This window comes from Syzygium oleosum, unplaced genomic scaffold, assembly GCF_021117445.2.
Source record: "Syzygium oleosum isolate NSW1041296 unplaced genomic scaffold, Sole_v2.1 Sole_v2.52, whole genome shotgun sequence".
In the NCBI taxonomy this organism is placed as follows: Eukaryota; Viridiplantae; Streptophyta; class Magnoliopsida; order Myrtales; family Myrtaceae; genus Syzygium; species Syzygium oleosum.
In genome coordinates, this window is record NW_026607536.1 from 1,153,142 (window position 1) to 1,176,182 (window position 23,041).

General features: G+C 40.3%; 2 protein-coding genes and 1 long non-coding RNA gene across 5 annotated transcripts in view; 2 read left to right on the forward strand and 1 right to left on the reverse strand.

Annotated features, from left to right (window-relative positions):
- Positions 1 to 8,876, forward strand: LOC115679759 (MADS-box transcription factor ANR1-like). Of its 2 annotated transcripts, XM_056307267.1 has the most exons (9): positions 1 to 121; positions 352 to 604; positions 6,653 to 6,731; positions 7,055 to 7,116; positions 7,641 to 7,740; positions 7,856 to 7,897; positions 7,983 to 8,066; positions 8,382 to 8,533; positions 8,623 to 8,876. In XM_056307267.1, exons 2-9 carry the CDS (start codon positions 423 to 425, stop codon positions 8,636 to 8,638), a joined length of 717 nt encoding a protein of 238 aa, XP_056163242.1. In that variant the 5' UTR covers positions 1 to 121; positions 352 to 422; the 3' UTR covers positions 8,639 to 8,876. The 2 variants fall into 2 exon arrangements, with proteins under 2 accessions (XP_056163242.1, XP_030459318.1); XM_030603458.2 differs by lacking the exons at positions 7,856 to 7,897; positions 7,983 to 8,066; positions 8,382 to 8,533; positions 8,623 to 8,876 and having other exon boundaries at positions 7,641 to 7,746.
- Positions 7,585 to 9,549, reverse strand: LOC130136839 (uncharacterized). Its single transcript, XR_008815551.1, has 2 exons — positions 9,484 to 9,549; positions 7,585 to 9,205 (listed from the first exon to the last, which is right to left on the reverse strand). It is a non-coding gene; the product is annotated as an uncharacterized LOC130136839 (long non-coding RNA).
- LOC115679758 (MADS-box transcription factor 23-like) overlaps positions 9,545 to 23,041 on the forward strand; it is a 25,622-nt gene continuing 12,125 nt past the window's right edge. For both annotated transcript variants that reach the window (XM_056307264.1, XM_056307266.1), the window contains exon 1: positions 9,545 to 9,689. In XM_056307264.1, coding sequence (XP_056163239.1) covers positions 9,577 to 9,689 — 113 coding nt within the window. In that variant the 5' untranslated portion in view covers positions 9,545 to 9,576. The remainder of the gene's footprint in view (positions 9,690 to 23,041) is intronic.

Below are 23,041 nucleotides of genomic sequence, written 5' to 3' on the forward strand. Positions count from 1 at the left end.
CTCCCTCTTTCTTTCTCTCTCTCTCACTGCACTTTAGTTTACTTATAAATCCCCCGTAAGTGTTTCCAGAAAAAGCTTAATTAGCCGACGTTGATACTGTCCAGGGTTTACCTCCAAACGAGTAAGCTTCCTCTAGCTTGTTCTTGCTGTTACTTTGAATTCGTTTGTGTCGTGACGCTCGTTTCTCAAGAATTGACCGTATCTATCGATCTTGAATATACTTTTCTTGTTCGCTTTTTCGCACTTGTAGCGGTTTCTTTCCCCGTATGTTTTCTTGATCTCTTGAGGGTATAGGTGACGGAGAGCTTCTTTCCTTTGCTTTTTTTACTCTACTCATCGTTGATTTGATAGATAATTGGAGTGATAAGGAAACCCTAGAGCTATTGTCGCCGGGATTAGAGAGGTGGGTGCTGGTAATCAGGATGGGGAGAGGGAAGATCGTGATAAGGAGGATCGACAATACGACAAGTCGTCAAGTAACATTCTCGAAGCGGAGAAATGGGTTGCTCAAGAAAGCGAGAGAGCTCTCGATTCTGTGCGACGCTGAGGTCGGGCTCATTATTTTCTCCAGCACTGGCAAGCTCTATGAATATGCAAGCACTAGGTTAGATACCATCACTTCCCCTTCTCTCCCTCTCTCTCTCTCTCGCTCTAATCTTGGTCACTAAGAGAGTCTTAATTTTGTTATACACACTTTCTTTTCTTGTTTTGGCCCTCGTATCTTTGTTTTCTTAGCTTTTCTTTGTCTGCCTTTCTTTTCCCCTAGTACAGTTCAGCTGATGAATCGGTGTTAATAGTTGGACTTTTCAGATCAATTGTCGGCAGCGTAATTGCATTGTGCAAACTCAGTTGATTTTGCGTTTCCTGCTTTCACCTGCATATGCCTGATGACATTCATTCTATTTTTGCAGTTTTACATCTTCCCGTCTTTTGTTGGATTGCTTCTTTGCTCGAGAAATTTTAGAAGGGCTTGGCTGGCAAACATGGTGCCAATAATCATTGCGTGCTTTCATGTATATCTATTAATTTCACGTATTTTTTACGAGAAGAAAAATGAATGGATCTTTTCGGTGCAATTGGCATAAAAAGACTGTCTTCCTTCGGTATCCCTTCAAAAGACATGTCATTCATTGCTAAAACCAAAGTAATCTGTCGCTTTGCTTTGCATGATTTGCCTTAGATTGCATCAGTCGTGTTTACGGTGAGCGGTTTTAGTAAGGAAAAATTCTCTTTTATTATTGCCACCCACGATGAATCCCTTAGTTCACTATTTGTTTTAGTGCACTACGGAGTTAAAAGGAGAGCATGATGTTTTGATCTCTCTTCTTGGAATAAATATACAAAGATTAATTTTGACTATAGGTTCACTTCTTGATCGGCTTCCTTACTTTGATTATGAATGATTGCCTGCCTTCAACTGAATCAACGATAGAGATTTGGTCCAGGAGCATATATTAATGGGTCCAACATAGCAATATATCACATTACCAAGGAGAAAAAAAATCATATTAATCATATTATTGTTCTTCCTATGGTGTGTTTTCGAACTATCTCGGATCTTTACTTATGCATCTAACAGAGAATGAAACTTTCAAGCATAACTTTTATTCACAATTCCTGTTACCATCATAAATTTTTGTTACTTGCAAGACAGTATACTAAGGCCGTTAAATTTTTTTCTATTTGATGTCAATTGTTTTCCTTTCAGAAATGATCACCATATATGTTCTTATTATTATCATATACTTTAACTTGTTTTCTAAGGGTGTACTTGGCACACTTTGTTAGTGAGAGCCTTCTCTAATTCTAGATTATATGTTGGAGTATTTTTTGGATGTTGACATGTAATCAACAGCACTAAATCATCATCAGATTTAGATTTATCTATAATGTTTAAGAGGTAGAGGTACTTAGAATTTAAGGTACGCTTCAAAGATGACTATATATTGAAACATGAAACATAAATGATTCCATATTGCCAAGAAATGACAAAAATTATAACAAGCTGCAAACAATTGCTATTTCTTAGAACAAAATTGATAGAAGCAATAATTATCTATCATACACATGGAAACATAACCTTGATAAAAGGAAAAAATGTTCGAATTCCAAAGATATGATTGATAGAAGCAATAGTTGCCCATCTTGCATATTAAAGCACAACCTTGATATCTTCTTACTGCTGCTAGGTAATCAAGTCACTTTTGGAAGTCAAAACTTCGGTCGTACATGATCACAGTAGTTTATATGTACAGTACAGCATATACATCTCTCTTCTCAAAAACCCTTTGATGACATCGATCTAGGGTGACACATTTGCTCAATCCATATCTATCTAGAACTGTGGACAAATCCTTATGTTGATCCTCTAAGCTTCTCGAAAATATCCTATTCCTTCTCGTCATATTGATCCTTCTCCATAGAAAACTAAATTCATCCAAGCTTCGTGCTTGAACATATGCTCAATGAATGCTTAATGTCTTGACTTCATTTTGTGACATGATGATTCAATCTCCTTATAGGTAACAAAATTCTTAACATCCCCTGTAACATTTTCAAAGGAAAATTTCACAATTAGTTATAAATTTATTGTATGGAAACCAATAAAGTCCTAAACCTTTTAACTGAACCAATGTGGTGCTAAACCTTTGACAGAAAATGCAATCAAGTCTTCTCAGCCAAGTTTCACTTGATTGATCTAATTGTGGCATTCCGGAAAGAAAGTGTCAAAAAAGTCCTAAACCTTTTTTTTGGTGCTAATTCAGTCCTAAACCTTTTGCATTGGTGCCAATTCAGTCCTAAACCTTTTTTTGGTGCCAATTCAATCCTAAATCTTTTGCATTGGTTTCAATTCAGTCCTAAACCTTTTGAATTGGTGCAAATTCAGTCCTAAACCTTTTTTTGGTGCCAATTCAGTCTTAAATCTTTTGCAATTGTGCCAATTCAATCTTAAATTTTTGCATTGGTGCCAATTCAGTTCTTCCAGCTAATAGCTATTCACATGTCGAAGGACTAAATTGGCACAAATGCAAAATGTTTAGAACTGAATTGGCATCAATGTAAAATGTTTAGGACCGAATTGGCACCAAAAAAATGTTTAGAATTAAATTGACACCAATGTAAAAGGTTTAGGACTGAATTGACACTAATGCAAAAAGTTTAGGACTGAATTGGCAAAAAAAAAAGGTTTAGGACTAAATTGGCATCGATGCAAAAGGTTTAGGATTTTTTTGACACTTTTCCCGGCATTCCGGTCATAGCTATCAGTCCTAAATGTAGCGGCGTTGGCATGATGTGGTCTGCTTTTCAACAAAACGACGCCATTTTTGCTTAGATAAACGGCGTCATTTCTTGGTCTTGTATAATAGCCCGAAATCAGCCTCCAAATCGCCAAATCAATCCCTCCTGCTCGAACCTAATTCCCTCGAGAAACCCCAATTCCAGTCTTGCACTCAGCTTGAATGATAGAGCCCGCAGAAACACTTTGCCCAAGGCATCTATTTCCCCATTAGCATCTTGAGTTACCACTGCAATACCCACCAAAACAATTTGGCCAGAAGAACCATAGCAAGTGGTTGCATTAACATTTAGTTTAATGGTTCCTTCAGCCGGAGGGCTCCAAGAAACGACGCCGTTTATCTAAGCAAAAACGGCGTCTTTTCATTGAAAATCAGTTTGTGTTAGGTTCATGTCAGGCCGTTGCCATTACATATCAAATGGTCGGCGATGACTGGACTATCACGTCAGATAAATCAATCAAGATTTAGCCTAGAGGACTTGATTGTATTGTCACTCAAATGCTTAAAACTACATTGGTTCAATCAAATGTATAAGAATCGATTGGTTTTCGTTCAATAGATTTAGGGCTGATTGTGCAATTTTTCTCATCTTCTCCGCTCTCTTGATCTTATTCATAAACTTTTCAACGGGAATATCCTATCTCTTATAAATTCCAAAACCTTTTGCTCTTCTGTTGACATAGAGTCATAAAATTGACTGCTTTTCCATTCATTTTTTTAATGGCATTAATAAACTGTCTTTCTGCTATTTCATTGATCCACTCGTATAAAGTTTTCTTAATTTTCAAGGTTTTATCCAAATGACTTTAGGAAGAAGATAGGCCTATTGCTTTGAAATCCCAAGACCTTCCGCTCTTCTCTCGAAATATGGTCATGTCTGACTGCTTCTCCATTTTCATCTGTCTTACAGCCTCGATGAATTTCTTCATGCTAAACCATTGATAAAAGATGTAACTTCTACTATCTTTAGTATTGTTCAACCCTCCCAAAGATGCATAACTTTCATTAAATACATTATGATAGAATAAGTTCTAGCATCAAGTATCCGACGTGGCGGTACCGCCCTACTGGTATTGGAGACGGGTGTATGGGCGTGTAGGACTGTCACATTGACCCAGTTTTTTGTTCTCTTTTGAATAGTACAAGGATAAATGAATTCATATTGAACTAGTTTTATTCTTTTTGAATGGATGGAAGTGAAATAACTAGTTTAACTTCGGATTTTTAACATCACTTACTGACCATAGGAATCAGCATAAATATCTTAAGATTTTGCGTTGAAGTTTTATGGAGGAAATTGCCTAACCAATCCTAAACCTATTGTACGAATGTAATTTTAGTCCTAAATTTCTTTTTCCAATTTAGTCCTTAACCTTTGCGCGAAATTCCAATGTAGTATCGGAATGACTACATTGGAATTTTGCGCAAATGTTTATGACTAAATCGGAAAAATGAAAAGTTAGGACTTGATTGACATTCGTAAAATGATTAATGACTAATTGGACAATTTCATCAAGTTGTAAGAACACAGAACACTGTACCACCAACTTGTGTCATTGCCTTTATGTCGGTTCTTTGTGTCATTTCATTTAATTAAAAAAATATTAATGTGATGATAATTTTTTAAAACATTAATAATGGGTCAAAACATGCAAAAGTGTGCTGGTTCCAAGGTACGTCGCGTTCGGTTGCATCATATTTCAGCTCTATAAATTTGTGTCTTATCAAGTGATGTTGTCCACTCATTGTAAGCTATTGAACCCTAGAACTACTCATGATTTTGTGAGAAGGATGACAGATCCATGTGAGGAACATATACCTTTCACGTCTTAATAACCTCACACTAGTCTGCATAATACAACATAAGTATTTGATTCCTAACTGGAATAGAATGGTTAATAAATCTGGAAAAAGCATGCAAACTCGATAACCTCTTGTGTTATGATTAAGTCTTGCTTTATCATGCTTTGTACACACAAGGTCTTCTCTTGAGAGATTGTTAGATAGAGTAAGTTTCATGTGCATCACAGCTCTGATAATGAGTTCAATGACAGACTCCAACTAAGTCCCTCCTTGGTGGTTCTTTGGAGCATGTTGTTTGCTGCTTTTAAAAAAGCTGAAGTAGCGCCATGACAAAGGGTTTGATGAACCTAAACTAAAAAAAGCATGCAGAAGATGAAATAGTTGTAGGGTTGATCTTGAAGTGCTCATGGATATTTTTTTACAACTTAGTTGTTCCATTAGGACGTTCCTCTTTCATTATTTTTCATTACGTTCTTCGACTGTGGTCTGTGATTTTTGAAAAATCACAGATCTTTTTTTATTGTTTCAATCGGTAATTCCTAATGCTATACTGAGCTAATGTGATGATGCATTTTAAGATCGGATCATTAAATAAACGGGTCATATTCATATTCATCGTTCATGGAGATCCAGTTTACTTTGCGTTAGGCAAGGGGTTGCCCATGGGTGTTGCTATGGAACACTATGTGTCAGTGTGTCATCCTTACAGACCAAGTGCAGCAACAATTCTTGCGTTTTAATGTGCTTGGAAAAGTTCAACATAATTCGTGCAGAAGCTGCCGTTGCAGCTGATCTTTTATAGCCGAGCATGCAGCTAGTGTAGTGCTTTAATATGCCTCTTTTAAGCAAGAGGCTGAGAAGCCATTTACTTGCTTGATCGACCTTAGACATAACATTGAGCTGTTAGATGGAGATTTAGTGGCCAAATATTAGTTTTGGAGATTACTCCATAACAGATACCAACCGATCAATTAATAGTAAACATATTCACAATATAAGGTTTATTGCATAAATGGGATGCCACGCCTCGAGTGACCGACATATTTCCATTCTGCCAGCCCGGCTAAACCGAGTTAGTCCGTAATTAGTAATTGTTGTCACATGTCAAGCCAATTTTTTTTTTTAATGAATTGAATATGACATCAAAAGTTTGACCATGTTGGTTCTTCATTAGGACACTTAGGCAGTCGAAAATGTTCTGCGGCATGATCCAATGTTTTCTTTGACATTGCATTCAGCTGTCAAACTCTCCCATGAACCTAGCCAAAGGAAAAGGTAAAGCTGCAGAAGATATCATTGCTAATAGCTGTGGACAAAAACATAGATTAAGTAGACGAACAGACGAGAAATATGGATTTTGACAAGAAAGTAGGAATTCCAAGACCAAATCTTGGCAGAAGCTTTTGGTAGGCCACATAACATTCCAGAAATACTTCAGCTCTGTAATGTTGCATTCTTATGGTTTGCATGTAGCCGTAGCAATAATATAACAACGCATCATAATTTTCAGCGAGTATTATGTTACTTTACTGTTTTTTGGTTCTTGACAGCGTGACTTCTGTAGTTGAACGTTACAAAAAGCTAAAAGAGGAACAATATCAACTTCTCAATCCAGCTACAGAAGTCAAGGTAACACTCGAGTTATTCTTGTTAGCTTTCTTGTATCAGAAGAGATATTTCTCCATTTAGCTAATACGTCTTGATCTTCTAGCAACTCATCTAGCAACCCATTATCACGTCCCATTCATGTGTTGCCTTTTCCTATATGAGTTACTCTACATCATTTGTGCTAGTTACATTCAAAGTCATCTGTCCTCAATGCATTAGTAAGGGTTCTTCGATTTAAGTGTTCTATTCATACGACAGATGGATTTTTACATGATTAAATCTAGATGCTCCCGTGATCATTTGTATCACACTAAGAAGAATGATTTCCTGTTTATTTTCACTAGTTCTGGCAACTGGAGGTAGCACGCCTGAAGCAACAACTGCAGCATTTGCAAGAATGTCACAGGTATAACATCCCATATGCCTGAGGGAAATTTTTGAAGTGGCACGTCTCTTATGCCTAAGAAAACAGAATTAAGAGCAGCGACAAAAGTGTTTCATCTAGTGGTCTTGCTAGAATAACAGGAGGCTGGCATAGACTTATGTGACCAATGTTTGACTGTGCTAAGAAGAATGGACGCAGGTTGACGTGAAATGAAAGAGTGCAAACTATAGATGGATAATGCCCCGTTCCTGAGAATTCATTTCTTACTGAAATGAGGATATGAAAAAAAAATAAGTTGTCACTTGCACCAATATCTTTTTTTTTTTTTTGGTCGAAAACTTGCACCAATATCACAAGATGCAAAATGTGCACTGAGATATAACAGATTGCTAAGTAGATGATGCCCAACTCAAGATTTCAAAGACAAGACTTACGGTAATTATTGGATAATTAAGTTCAAGGGTACTTCAATCAATCCGAGTCTGAAAATGCATCAAACCAAAAGTCAACAATGTGGACTTCTTTTCTTCATTCCACATATGCAGGCAATTCATGGGACAAGAACTATCTGGTCTCAGTGTGAAAGAACTACAGGATTTGGAAAACAAATTGGAAATGAGCTTGAAGGGTATTCGTGCGAAAAAGGTGTGACCAATTTCCTTTTTGTGCATCCCTGCTCAACCCCTTATTGGCTCCAAGTCCATTGAATTCTGCACCACATGCATGCATACTTACATAGCTGTATTGTTTCCCCATGCAGGATCAAATTCTGATCGAAGAAATAAGAGAACTTAACAGACAGGTTTTTACAGAAGTTTGAAATCTCCTACCCAAAAACTCTTTTCCACCGATTTCACATCAAGTAGCACTAATTCAATTTATTTCAGGGAGCTCTCATGCATCAGGAAAATAGAGAGCTGCATATGAAGGTGGATCTCACTGGCCACGAAAACACAGAACCACAATACAAGGTACTAATTAGAGAGCAAAGAACTTTTCCATCTTATAAAATAATTCCATGAAGGGAAATTCTAACATATACACTACAACAATCTTATCCATAAAAAAAAAAAAATCTAATGAACGCCTAATTTCATCCATAACCCTATGCGACTTACAGCCAAAGAAAACCTCTGGGAGTCACAACCAACTTAGCCACATCAAGCCATCTGTCTGCATATCTCGATCTCTGAGTTGTGCTGCAGTATCAGTCGGTGTAAAATAAGTTGGACTATGCATTATTTAAACTATATTTTGGCTAAATAAAAATGATGCTTTGGTGTCAGGTTTACAGGGCAAGTGATGTGACTCAAGCAAACAGTTGCCACAAATCATACAATACATGTGATGTGTATGGCTCACATTCACCAATAAATCTCCAGTTAAGCCAACCGAGGCCTGAATATAGCGAAAAACCAGAAAAAGTGACAAAACTGGGGTAACCTAGAATTCCAAAAGCGCAGCTTTAATCTTCATAGCCATAGCATTCCGTAAAAAGGATCTTTTACTATTTACTTTTGAAATCAGATTGCAACTACAATAGCAGCACTTTGTGGCTAAGGGTGCTAGAGAGACATTCATCACCATCAGTTAGCAGAGCAGAAACTACAGCCAAGCTTCCATGAGTGAGATATAGTATTTGACCTTGAAAGATATCAGTGGATGTACCTTGAGGCATGGTATAATTCTATGATGTCCCTTTATTTCTGATTGCTCTGAATGGAAATCAGCGCTATGTATGATTATATTTGCGAAATAAAGGAAGCAACTTTTTCATTGAATTTCCTACTTATTTCAAGCTTGTTGGGATCTATGAATGGATGTTTCTGGTAGATTATGCTGCTGTTCTACCTATTTTTTTTATACATTTGAATACAGAGGAACAAACTGATTTATGAGAAATGACGCAGAGCCTTGGTGCAAACGATAAAGTTGTCACCGTGTAACCTGGAGGTCATGGGTTCGAGTCACAGAAACAGCCTCTTGCAAAAATTGCAAGGTAAGGCTATGTACGTTAGACCCAAAGTGGTCTGACCATTCCCCAGACACCATGCATAGTGGGAGCTTCACCGATGTGCTGCCCTTTTTAAATAAGGAGAAGAAACTTCCTCTGTAACCAAAGAAGGTGCATACATTTGCATGGAGTTAGCGGTTCACTAATTTGGACAAAGCAAGTAAAACAAGCCAATAAAAGGAAACTGCAGTGAAAATCAATTATAAATTTATGAGATCTTCTCAGTGAAGAAATGTAAACCACCGTGACACAATAAATTGCAAATCAATATACAGTTGGAAAATCCTATTAAAGCTGCTATAGGAAACAATGGTAAAAAAATTACGAGTGTATAAAGAGTTCAACTATTTCTAAAGCATTGCTAAATCATGTACCTTGTCTCCAGGAACAAACAGCAGACTCCATGTGAGGGTGCATAAGGCATCCATCTGGTTTTGGAAAGGAAAAACAGAGGAGAGAGTGAGGCCATGAGAGCGAGATCTAACGAGACAGAGAGTGAGGGAGCTCCTTCGGCAACCGCCGCATCCACTCTGTGGCCGTCAAACCCTGGACGTCGCCCTTTTTCTCGCACCAAGCCTCGGCTCGTTTGGGTTCGCCTGTGTTTTGTCGTTGTTTGATTTTCGGGTCGTTTTCCTGAGGATCTCGGCTTGGCGGCACTAAGACGGTCGGCTATTGCTCGATTCATTGAGATCGTCTTCCGGTCGTTGTCGCCAAGCTAGGTAGGGACCACGGTTGAGTCTCGCCCGAGCTCCGGCCAGCACCCCTGTTTTAGGCCCTTGTTTTTGCCCTGTTTTGGGCGTCTCGGGCCGGAGCTCAAAGCCGTCCGACTTGCGTGAGCTCTGGCCCACGTCGCCCTTATGTTCTGTTTTGGCATCCGTGTACATTGCGTGTTGAGAGTCTTGGCTCGGATTTGAATCTCCGTTGAGCTGAGGATCTATCGTTTTTGAAGCGCCCGTTACTTATTTGTTGAAATGCCGAAACCATATCCAGTTTTATCCTTTTCGTTTTGGCCGGCAGTGTCGGGGTCGGCGGAGGAACGACGGCCTAGGTGGCGGTGTCGTCGTCGGAGTGGCCGTGTTAAGGCTAGGCATGGAGTTTGAAGTGGCCAGGTTTGGCCGAGTCGAGCCTCGGCCAAGCTTTGGGCCTGAGGTGGCCAAGCCGAGTCTCGGTCGGCGGCTGTGCCTGGCCAGACGTCTGGCCAGGTGGTGGCCGAGGCGACACTGCCTTTGTCAAACTCCCGAGAGGCACAGGGAATGTCGAGAGGGAGTTGGGTCTGCGGGCAAGGCGAGAGCGGAGTCGGGCGACGAGCTGGACCCGGTTTTTTTTTTTCTCGTTTTTCTTTCTTTTCTCCGATGGGCTGGGCTGAGATAATAGAATTAGGTCTTGGGCTAGGCCTGTCGTTTTTTTTTTAATTTTGGTCGGTGAGCCCGGTCCAGCGATAGACCTGAGTCGGCGTGCCCGGGTCGGTCCTGACCCTGGTCCGTTTATATTATTATTTTAATATTAAAAAATAATGGAAAATTAGTAATCGGCTAAGGAAATTGCCTTTTCTTGCCCTTTTTGTGTGATTAATGACATGCTTGATCGCACGTTGTTTGGTTTGCATATTTGAATTGCGTGTTTAATTTAGTCTTATAGGTGGATGTTTGGAGGCTTGTTATGCCGTTGTTTGCGCACTTCTGATGTATTGATTGTTGTTTCCTTAGACTGGTTAGGACTAAAACCCTAGGATTCACAATTGATAGGAAGACTGCACGAACACTTTAGGTGGTGTTTAAGCGAGGTTAGGTACCGAAAGAGCACTAGTTGTGTAACTAGTGTAATTAAGTCCCGGAACTCTTAGAATCTCTGGTTTGTAGGAGTAAGGCGATTCTTTCGTCGCCTTACTTGGGTTTCTAATTGACCCACCCTAAACTGATTAGTAGTGATTCCTAGATAAAAATGATTTACATGTTAATAACTTGAATCTTAAGTCACGATTTGGTACGAGTTTGGGAGAGCTCAAGTTAAGTCCTAGTTTAGACTTAATAATCCATTAGCCTCAAACCTTTGGGGGCTTTAGCCACCGCGGGGAGGTCACAACACTCGTGTAGACCATTCTCTTCTTTCAATGCCTCCCTACTCCTCGATTCACAGGGCATTGAGAAGTTGGAAATCTATGATGCCAACCTCGTTGTCCTCCACACTTTCGCTGACACAAGCATTGGGCTTAATATTGACCTCCCCAACGAGCCCCTTTTCTCTGCCACATGCAGCCTTTTCTTGAACTTTGAAATCTAAGAACACCTTATGGAACCTCGAACTTCCAAGTGAGAAGCTTCCAAGGATTTCCTATGAAATCCTCCATGTTCATTCCACCATTATTAGCATCCCCCTGGTCTTTTTGCCAATATGTATTCCTAATTCCATACTTCCTTTGCTTTCGAACTGCCACCGTGTGGGGTTGAAATCCCCAGTTTGGCTCCTTAAGAGCCTCATCAGGGACAAGCCGTGGTCCATCTTTGCCCCACCATTCCCTCAGCCACCCTTGTCACCCAGCCGTTGCATTTCGGAGCTAAACTGGGTGGATTTGTACCCCCTTGAAGCATCCCGTTCGGAATCTGAGGATGTGCTCGTCACCATCGACTCTGCCATCGGCTAGTTGTCTAGTGTGGCAGGGCATGAGGATCGTGTAGTTGATGTAATTGTTTTGGCTTGAGAACTCGCTAAACATGTCTAGCTTGTCGTCTCGGGACAAGCTGACGATGCGACAATTGGACATCCATCTCGAGAACTTGATAGCCCAAGGCGGTTGGTCCGTGGCCGGCGACGATATGGAGGACGATCTTTTTGTGGGGCTTGTTGGGGTTGCCAATGGATGTTTACCTTGTCTTTGTGAGTTTGATCTTTATTAGAGTGAACGCAAGACAACCTTTTCTCAATGCCTTCCGACTTGAGGAGTAGGGAGGTGTATAAAGAAGAGAATGACCTGCAAGAAAGAAAACAAAGAAGGTTTGCAAGAGCTAAGAGCATAGACAAGTGTGGAAATAAAGAAAAATAAGGAAAGTGGGACCCGCAAGGGAAAAAAAGAAACAAAATAAAAAGGGTTGAATAAAAAAAAAAAAAAAGGGTATCATTTTTGCATTAGTTTTTTTTTGGGCGGGGGCGAGCTCGGCGGGTCGCCGCGGGGGGGGGGCCGGCGCGACGCCCCCCCGGGGGGCCGCCCTCCCCCCGGGGCGCCCCCGGGGTATAGCAGCCTCGCCCTCGCCTGGGCGAGCGAGGCGAGCCTCGTGGAAAGAAAAAAAAAGTAAAAGAAAAGAAAAAGCTAAAAAGACGAAAATGCCCATGGACAATGTATATCGAGGTAAATGTGTCACAAATAACAAAGTTTGGGGTTTTGGTGTCAAAAAAAGTTCGAGTAAATATGTCACAGTGGGAAAGTTGGGGTTTTGGTGGTTTTTCCTAAAAAATATCATTTTGTAGAGTTGTAACACAAATGTTGGGCCCCACAAGAAATAGTACGAACAAAACACAAAAGTTACAGAGCTAAGAAGGAGGATTGGAAAAAATGGTGCCCTTTTCAAAATTCTAACAAGTGGGATCCATCTACTGGAGCAGATCTTGACAGAAGGTCTTAGGACTACAAAATATTTTATAAAAGGGGAGTCAGAGCATAATTTTGAAATTAAAATAATTCTCTCTTTGCCGGAAAGAATGAAATAACTGGAAAAATGATTTCATTACATCTATACCTACATACATTAATGTAAACTAATGATATTGCATTAATTGATGAGCGAAATCTCTTAGTAATAAAAATAAAACACGAAGTCATTATTTTTAGAAGACAAGTTAAACTTAAAGGACTTGATTGTTTGGACTTATGGAAAAGGAAAAAGGTTATTTACCGTCAAGATTTAAAATCTTATTAAAGTATTTTGAAGAATATGACACAATTATATGTGAATATTTGTGTCAAGAGCTGCGTCTTGTGAAAGTTTTAGTAGTTTCAAATTAAAGCAAAGTCAAAATACATGAATCTCGAGATTTAAATAAAAAAATAAAAAGATAAAAGTCAATTCAGACAGTTCTTCGATTAAAACATAATTTTATGAAAATCAAGTCAAATAGTATAAACAAAGGATACGTGAGAAGTGTATGGAGTTACTATTTTGACTCTCGCTCGTGACCATGCAAAATCAATCATAAGAAATCTGTATCGTATATTGCAAGCCCATGTAACTATGTTCGGGTCAGTTTTGATACATGAAAAGAAGAAAAAAATCAGGACAATTTTGGTACATGAAAATTTTCTAAATTCCTTCATTCTTAGCTATAAAATAGGATAAGAGGAAGCCATCCGCGTTAACAATAAGAACTTTAAATATGTTCTGGTCGTTGGTGATGGACGTCTTGAAAGTTGAATTATCGAATGTGAGTTGGTATGTGATTGATCCATCTTTAAATACGTAATTATCACTTTATACTCATTCCATCATTTAATATTTTATCTTTTGCCAGGTGGAATGTCCATTGCTACATTTATCTTCATTTTTCAATAAAGAAAAAGTGGGAAGAAGGTGCGAATTCTCTACTGTGTAGTTCACCAGCAACCATTTCTAGGGTTTGTAATGAACTTGGATGATTTCCCGAATACATATGAAGTGTCATAACCTATTTTCTTGAATAATTTTTACAAGATAAATCCATCAGCAGTTGGCAAATATTGTTTACACAAATGTTGCCATCTCATATTTACACCACACTAGCTCATTTAGTGGGCGACACATGTCGCTCTTAGGCCCACCTGTCATAAATTGGCAAAGACTCTTCCCTCTCTCTTCATGGTCTCTCTCTCCCACACCTGACTCACACTCTCTATTGTCTCTCCCTCTCGACTTACAACGAAAACTTATAAGAGAGATAAGGGGCGATATGAAAATATGAAACAGAGGCGGCGGCGGAGACAACGGACAAGGTGGGGGTGGCGATGTGGTTCGCCGGCGAGGGTTGCCGGAGTTCGCCGGACATTAGGCATGGCCAAACCTTCTTCAGATGTCTTGACCGAGCCAAGTCCAAGCAACTCCTCCTCCATATCTCGGCCAAGCCACGGCCAAGCCTTCTTTAGATCTCGGCTAAGCCATGGCGGAGCAACTCCTTCTCTAGATCTCGATTGAGCTATGGCCGAGCCTTTAGAAAAAGATGCCACCAGGGTCGCGAAGCTCTCGTTCGGCCTCGCTCAGATGCGGGCAAGGCACTAGCAGTCATGGGCGAGCCCGCCTTACCCAGATTTGGGTGAAGCGAGCCTCACGATGGCCTGCAAGCCGTGAGTGAAGGCGGCCTTGCCAGTCGCTGGTGAGGCCATTGCCACCGGTGAGGCCATGGCCGCCTTCGCCGCGGCCTCACTTGAGAGAGAGATCGTGAAGAAAGAGGGGAGAGACTTTGCCAATTTTTGACAGCTGGACCCAAAAGCGACATGTGTCGCTCATTGAATGAGCTAGTGTAACCATGACGTGGCATTGCTTGTGTACACAATGTTTTCTCACAATTACAGACCCCGATTGTCTTTTCCTCGCTTCATTTGACTTCTTCTTGTGTTATTTCTGGTCTATTTGTCTCATTTCGCACATTCTGCACTTTTTAAGGAATAGGATTGGCAATCCTGGTCAAAGACTTGAATGTTGATGATAATCATCTTAGGAGTCAACGTCCTTTTTGAGCTATTTGCAACAATGAACGTGCGGGAGGACGAAAAGAAGATGGACAAAATTAGCTGAGTATGAATTTTTAGTAGAGGAAACACAAGAAGCATCTTTGTTTTTTCTTTTGTCAATACTAGCAAAGGAGAATACCACATAATTAGGCCGGGTCAACTAACTGCACAAATGATGTGTAACTGCACTGTTTGTTACTAGCGAATGCTCTAGCTTATAGTTTATGAAGGAGACGAGAGGAAATGGTGTTTTTGGGGGAGATAGTCATGTATGGAATGCTTGAGCTCTCATTATTGCTTGAACCATTGGAATCAATGGTGGCGTAAGGCAACACAGACGTTAAGGCGGTAATATCTAGCCACGGAGCGACGTACCTAAGAATACTTTATTCAAATATGTGGAATACTATTGTTAACGATTGATTTGGAGTAAATCAAGAGGGCGAAAACATACGTACAAAACAACACTGACTAATAGTAGTCAATGGGGCATGCGATGGTGAAGATGGTCCAGAGGAAGCGGTATCCTTTGAGGAGATAATCGTGCATGGAATGCTTGAGCTCTGATTTTTGCTTGAACCATTGCAATCCGTGGCGGTGTAAGGCGACACAAGCATCAAGGTAGTGATATTTGGCGACACAAGCATCAAGGCAATGATATCTAGCACCGGAGCAATGCACCTCAGAACATCTTAGGTGGGAGAATCGGCATTGCCGCCTCTAAATTCAACTAGTTGATCACTTGTCTCATCGATGGACGGAGTGTCGAGTCCGGATGAGCACACCGAAGCCCGACGATAATCAAACACTCCATTTATTGCTTCCCATATTCTCCTGCTAATCTCGGATTGACTGCTTCGTGAATCTTTCCCAATCCGTAGGGATCCTAATCCCACTAACCAATGGCTGGTGGTTCTCTTACACTTGTTCAACCGGCCTTCTTCCGCATGCTATTTCGAGAGCAACCATTCCAAAGCTGTATATGTTTGATTCCTTATTTGCTTTGCTGGTTAAGCCATTCGAGGGCCATGTATCCTCTCATCCCTGCTTTAATTGTGGTTTGCGAACCTTTGCTATGGTCCACGAGCCTAGCGAGCTCGAAATCCCCAAGGTTGGCATTGAACTCAGAGTCCAGCACAATGTTGCTCGACTTGATGTCCCGGTGCAGTACGCACTAATTGCCAAACTCGTGCAAGTAGAGCAATGCCGAGTCAAGGCCTTGAACGATTTGGTGCCTCTTCTCCCACGACAAAGGGCCGCCCCTTTTGAAGAGGTGCCGGTCCAGGCTCCCGTTCGGCATGAACTTGTGGACTAGCAGCAATTCCCCCTTCTCGTGACACCATCCGAGGAGTTGCACCAGATTTCGATGTAACATTTGGCTGATGATCTTCACTCCTAACACGTACTCCTTAACCCCTTGCTCGATCCCTTCGAAACCCTCTTAACCACTGGGTCATAGTTTGAATCCTTCAATTGACCTTTGTAAACACCCCCAAATCCTCCCGTTCCTAGCTTCCCTTTTTAATCAAAATTGCTTGTTGCAATAGCCAATCCATCATAAGAGAATTTCCTAGGTCTTGTTCTCTTTCCAAAGTCACGATCAATAGAGATCTCTACCTCAACAACATCATCATCACCTTCTTCTCTTACTCTTTTTCTCCAACTTCGGACAAGCCAACCAATGAGTAGATTAGCAACCAAAGCACTTGCACCAATACACAACCAAAATATTAAAGCATTGTTCCTCCTTTCCTTATTTGAAGCATGAGTGTTTAGTTTATTGAAGGGGACTTCTAGGCTTGTGTTATGGGCTGGCAGTTTCTTGGCTGTAGAATAGCCCTTTGCGGTGCCTGGTGGGTCGTTCACACCAGGCCAGCCCTCGTTTTATAGCTGTTCCAAAGAATAATACGACGAATAGTTTTCTCGTATCGGATCGTACTACGCCCAGCATAGCTCGAGCATTTAGTCCATGGAGCAATACATGTAGAATACTTTAGGCACCATAATTGCTTTTGGCCTGCTATAGCCTCATTAGGAGAGCAGTATCAGCTCCCGAAGGCCAACCCCGTCTTCAGAGCTCCTAAGTGTATATTCATTCCATCCTAGAACTCATAGAACCAACTGTCCTAACACCACTCTCACGACCTAGTTGTATTCATCCATTCTACGTCACTCACTCTTTACCTAATAACTCCAAGCTCCACTCTCAAGAGTACGAGAGTAGAGAGAATCACAATCCATAACATTTTCCCCCACTCAATTCCGCAATGCCCTCGTTGCAGGCTGTTTTGTCGCTTCCCTGCGTCGCTTCTGCCCATCAATGCCATTTTTTCCAGGTTTACATGAGTGGTGGATGCTCGCACTACAAAACAACTTCACTTCACTAGTGGCTTTTCTCGATCAAAGCCGTTCAATACTTTCGGTCAGTTGTGCTTTCCTCGACAAGTGTGGCATTTTTTTGCCAACTGCACTTTTTTGCAGCACCATTCTTCGCCTACTTTCTCATGATCTCAGCAGACCAATGGAGGTTTCTCCCCTTGTTGATAACGTGGTAGTAGATTCATATTGAGATTCGCCAAATCGATCAAGGAATGTTTTTCCTTATTCAATGAGGAATCGGTTCTTTACTGTGCCCTTATTGTCATCCTTGAAGCAAGTTGAAAGCCATACTTTGTCCGAGCATGTTTGCCTTGGCGATTTACTCTCCGCCCTTGAAGGATCGGGTAGACCACAAGTTTTATTCGACTTAACTCACCTACTGGAGGGATCTTGCTCTGATACCATCTATCACGGGCGAACAATTCCTTGGCCGTGGAATAGCCCTTGCGGCTCTTGGTGGGTTGTTTACACCAGGCCAGCCCTCGTTCTATAGTTGTTCCAAAGAACAATACGGTGAATAACTTCATCGTATCAGATCTTACAATGCCTGGCATAGCTCGGGCGTCTAGTCCATCAAACGATACACACATAATACTTTAGGCATACAACTGGTTTCGATCTGCCATGGCCCCATTGAAGAGCGGCATCAGCTCCTGATTAGTTTATGCATGGGAGGCCAATCCCGCCTTTAGAGCTCCTAAGGATATATTCATTCAGTCCTAGAACTCCTAAGACCAACTATCCTTACACCACTCCCACGACCTAGTTGTTTTAATCCCTTCTACATCACTCCCTCTTCACCCGATAACTCCAAGCTCCACTCACAAGGGCACGAGAAAATTACGGTCCATGACATTTGTATGTGGCAAATATGTGGTGAAATCCCATGAAAGGATTTTATGGAACTCCATGTAGCCTTCGGTGCTAGCTGAGAAGCCAAAAATGACCCACCCACTTAGGGTTTGGCTCAAATTCATTGCATAATTAAGGGTACCAATTTCGACCATACCATTATCTCCAAAATTCGTGAAGTTTGACTTCTAAGTTGTTTGCGCTCGAGTCGTACCTAATCCAAGCCTCTGCTTTGTACCTTTCTAAAATACTACTCTTCCACTTCACATGATCAACAGATTTGAGAAAGTTGCCATCGATACCCACATGCTCGAATTTTGGATCCCAAACGCTCGAGAAGGTATCGAATTCCACCGCGACGAAAGAACCCACACTTTGGCTTAATTGCTCTTCACTGCTTATCAACCCGAGATTGCTGCCCGCGAGAAGCTTGGGTAGACGACGATTGGTGACATTGGGCGCAAGGGAAAAGCCGTTGGGCACAAGGAAAAATGTCAGGCCATCGGCATACTTGGTCCGGTTGAGCGAGTCAATGACAAAGGAGAAATGGGTGGTGAAGCTGGTGTGGTTGCCTTGGTTGTCATAGAGTTGGATTAGCTCGACTAACGACGCGCGACCTACACTGTCGTTCTGACTAAATTGACACAATTTAGGACAAAAAAAATAGATTGATTCAATTTGCAAAACGTAAAAATTTTTATGACTAAATTAGCATAATTGAAAGGTTTATGACAAAAAAAAAAGTTTTAGAACTGAATTGATATAAATACAATAAATTTAAGACTTTTTAAATAATTTTTCCGTAAAAATTTCATCGGTCGAATTTAACTAGGAACTCCGGTGCAATTGTACCGAAAGGGAACGAATGGGGCTTATATTCGGCCTTGATCTTAGGTCTCCCAGTCAAATCTTGTTTGGGCAACAAATCATTTTCGTCGGCTTATCCTCTGCAGTGAATTATGGGCTGAAGAAGAGATGATCTTACATAGCCCACCTAAAACTGAGAAGGTCTAATCTCTGGACGACGACTCACATGAGCATAGAGATCCTGTTAGAGGAACAAGACAAAAAGGAAAATCAAACTATTACTACATGCTCTCTGTAAAGACATGTGAGAAGATCCACCTCGAAATAGGAGTGATCCCATAAAATACACAAGCCCAATGGAGAACTGCGCAGGCCGAATATGCCTCGGATTGGAAAGATGGAGATACGATAAAACATCATTAAACCAAACCGGTTTCCTCTTCTTGAACGACTCACAAAGCACGCTGCTCATGTATTGCCATTGACGAGTACAAGTTTATCAGAGCAGTATGGGGTTATCTGGTGCAGGCAGGCCGACACCGGTCTCTTGAACTTTGAACTTTTTTATGGCCTTTCTTTAGGAACAAAGAAAAGATGTTGCAGAGTTCTCTCACAAAAGGATCCCAGAAAGCTGAGCTTCAGGTATGGCAACAGCTCATTGGGGGAAAAAAATTATAGAGATGTAACAGTGGAACAACTAACATCTACCTATCCTTAGAGACTAATGAACAAGAGGAGATAAATAACCTAATTCTCAAAGCCCACTTGAGCATGAAAGTCACTCCAAAGATTTTTTTGGTGCACCACTCCTTCCTAATGACAATTTTTTAATTATTTTATTTAGTTTCTCTCTCGTGTCCGTCAGATCGTGAAATGATGAAGCTCCACTGATGAGTAATTTATTATTTGAAAGGGCCCGAGTATTCAGCAGGTTTGATCTTTATCTGTAAAGCGCGTATTTCGCGTTGTCTAAGCCCGTGAGAGTCGTACGATGTGCTCATAAATTTATAATATCGAGACCGATTATAGAGATTTGTCCAGGGGAGAGAGGCGCGAATTATGAGATTTGAGAGGGGAAGAAAAGGTGGGGTTTCACTTGCAACTATATATTCATGCTTCATTAGGAATTTTCGCAAAAGGTGAAAGAGTTTTGAGTGGTCACAAAGTACAAAGTTTCTTACTTAGGAATAAAAAGCATTAGCTTGACTCATGAGAGAGAGAGAGAGAGAGAGAGAGAGAGAGAGAGAGAGAGAGAGAGAGAGAGAGAGAGAGAGAGAGAGAGAGAGAGAGAGAGAGAGAGAGAGAGAGAGAGAGCCTCAGTTTTAGAAATGCAGAAATGAGTACGGCTCGGCGTGATGAAAGCTGCCGAGATTAACGAGGGGAAAGATTTATAATGGGAAACATCACTCAAGAAAGACCCTTTACAGCTTGCCAATTGTTCTTCAAAATATGATTTTCAATCTGTCCTCATGAATAATCCTCGTACTTACTGACGTCGAACCCACTTGCTATTATAACTTTTGAAACTTCGAACTCAAATGATGTAAATTCAGGATGAGAATCTCTGAGTGTGAAAAGCAAACCTATTGATCAATGCCATATACATCTTTTTAGATGTGGGGGTCAAATAGAGAGAGCTGCTTCCATAAGAGGAATACAACACCTTTCAGGTTCTTGTTTAGAAGTTCCTTGGTTTTCGAAAATGGAGAAAGCAAAGAGACTTAAAACTAGTGGCGAGTATGCCATCTTTGATGTAGCTTATATTCTGTAGAGTTTATAAGTCTTTATATTGTTTACAAACCGCGTAATCTCTCTACATACTAATCACAAGTGTAACAAAGAACGAGAGGTCTCGAGATAAAGTTCTTTTCTACTGGTTTTAGTATCTTTTCCTATGTCAACTTGAGTTTATCAAGTTCATAAACTCCTTGTATGTAGTAAAAAGTAGACCATCCTTGCTGTTAGACTTAGACTTAAAAGGTCATACCTAATTCGGCACTAAAGTTAGTAAAAATGGAAGACATTGTATCTTAGGTCAATCCAACAAGGACGTATTTGCAAGAAAGTGTGTGATTTGCCTTTTTTCAGATCACTATCAGTCAAACTAGGAATTAATTATAGGCCCTCCTAGCTAGACAGCGGGTCATTCTTGCCTAGATCTTGTACGTTGCCAAGGATTGATACATTCAAGGTTGTAAATTTGACCAATCTAGTAAAGGTCAACAAAGACAAGTCAACAAATTGTATAGAACATCCATGATGCTTTCTCTGTACCTCAATTAAAGATTCAAACAGAACTTCAAAAAAGAAGCACTTTCAGTAAATGCACAACCGATATAGATGAAAAGAAGTAATTAACCAAAATTAAAAACTGTATTTTATATCTTCCCCATACTTGCCGAATTTTTTTACATCGTCAGTATACCAAATAAAAGTCCAACGAGAATCACATACCCGAGAAGTATTTTATTCAAGGGTCAGGTCCCGCTGCTTATTGTGGATCGAAACTGCCAAGGTTTGATATTGATGGCATGACTTGGAAAAGAATTGAATGTATGTGTAGCTATTGTTGGGATAATGATCCTCCAATAAATTATACAATCAAAGCATGTCGCTTTTGTACCTTTGCTTGGTCCATGAAGTTGCATGATTTCTTTATGATTGACACTTGGCCAGTTAGCACTTGGGTCCAAGGTTCTTGCAAGCTAATAAATATTCACAAATCTCAGGAAGGCTCTTTTTGTATGGTCCCAAAGTCCTAGGTTTTGCATATTAAATTGTATAATCTTTTCGTAGAATGAATATCGTATCTCTCTACTAATCTGCAGAATCTTGTTCACATGGGTTACCACCAATTACAACTTATTTTCGACGACAATTCCCAAATAGAATAAAGATTTGTGGAGTGTGAGAGGTACGATTGTACTAAATAAAGTAGAGTGATGAACATAGTCAATGCAAGAAAGTTGAGATCACTCACATTGTCCTAGTTTACTGTCCAAATATTCCCTTATTGTGATAAGTTGCGGGACGAAGTGCGTAAGGCATTACGTAAAAATAGCAAATTTTATGATAACTTTTGCACTTCAGGTGCATCATACTTTTAATCTACTCCGGGTTTCAGAGTTGAATTTGCTTTCTAGGTAACCATTGTCAGAGAAATTGCAGAAATTATACATAAATTATGAAAAAAAGGTAATTAAGATTATATATGGCGCCAAAATCCAACCAAACGTTGAATCAAGTGATTTTCAGCGCTGGACCACTTTTATCTAATTGTTTTTCTTTATATTCTTCCTTTCCTTTCAATAGCTAGTTGATTCTGTTTTCACATAGTCAAGATCTTTATTCCTTTGATCCGCATACAAGCGTGGATGGTTAAGTTGGAATCTTGCTTGCAATGTTTCGATCCGGGACTTTCCCTAATTGGCCAAGTAAATCATATGACCCAACATATGGACTTTCCCAGTAGTCCAGGGAATTGATATCGTATCTTTATTCTAGTTTTAGCTAGTGTTGAGGTTCACATTATTAAGTGGTAACAAAGATTGATACTTTTTCTTAATTTCACTTTGGCCGGACTTGATGGTTGACAGTTGCAACCTCCAACCAAACTAACCAGCAATAGGAAAGCAACAAGTGGCGGAAAACTAGGGTTTTTTAGTTGCATTATACTTTCTTCTTTATCCCCCCCTTGTACTCGCTAAAATCCAGAGCATGTAGCTATCTTAACCTATCTTCTTGATTTAGTCAAAACTTTGTAATAGTGAGATAAAGGTCCCTAAGGCAACAGTCAATTTCTATTGTGATCATCGTCGACTTTGGTCGGGTTTTATTATTCTTCAATATCAAGAGGGATGCCTCTTGGAGTTATTTAATTGCCTCTTTGTGGGAAAACTTCACTTGTTAAAGCACGCCCTACTTTCGGGACTTAGTCTTGTTTTTCTTTCTTTTTTTTTTTCAGTGGATTTTTTAGCAGTTGCATTAATAATCTAGAAACTCTTCATTTGACGTTCAAAGTTGAGGATTAAGTATTTCGTACATCGAATACATCATTTGTTTTAGTGACATATGAACAAGTCAATGTAGGAGAGGGTTTTAAACGCAAATTCGATTTCGATGCATATTACTTGGGCAATGTTTCTAACTGTGAAATTTTGCGAAACCATTGTTAATTGTTCTAAAAGTTTAAGCTATTAAAT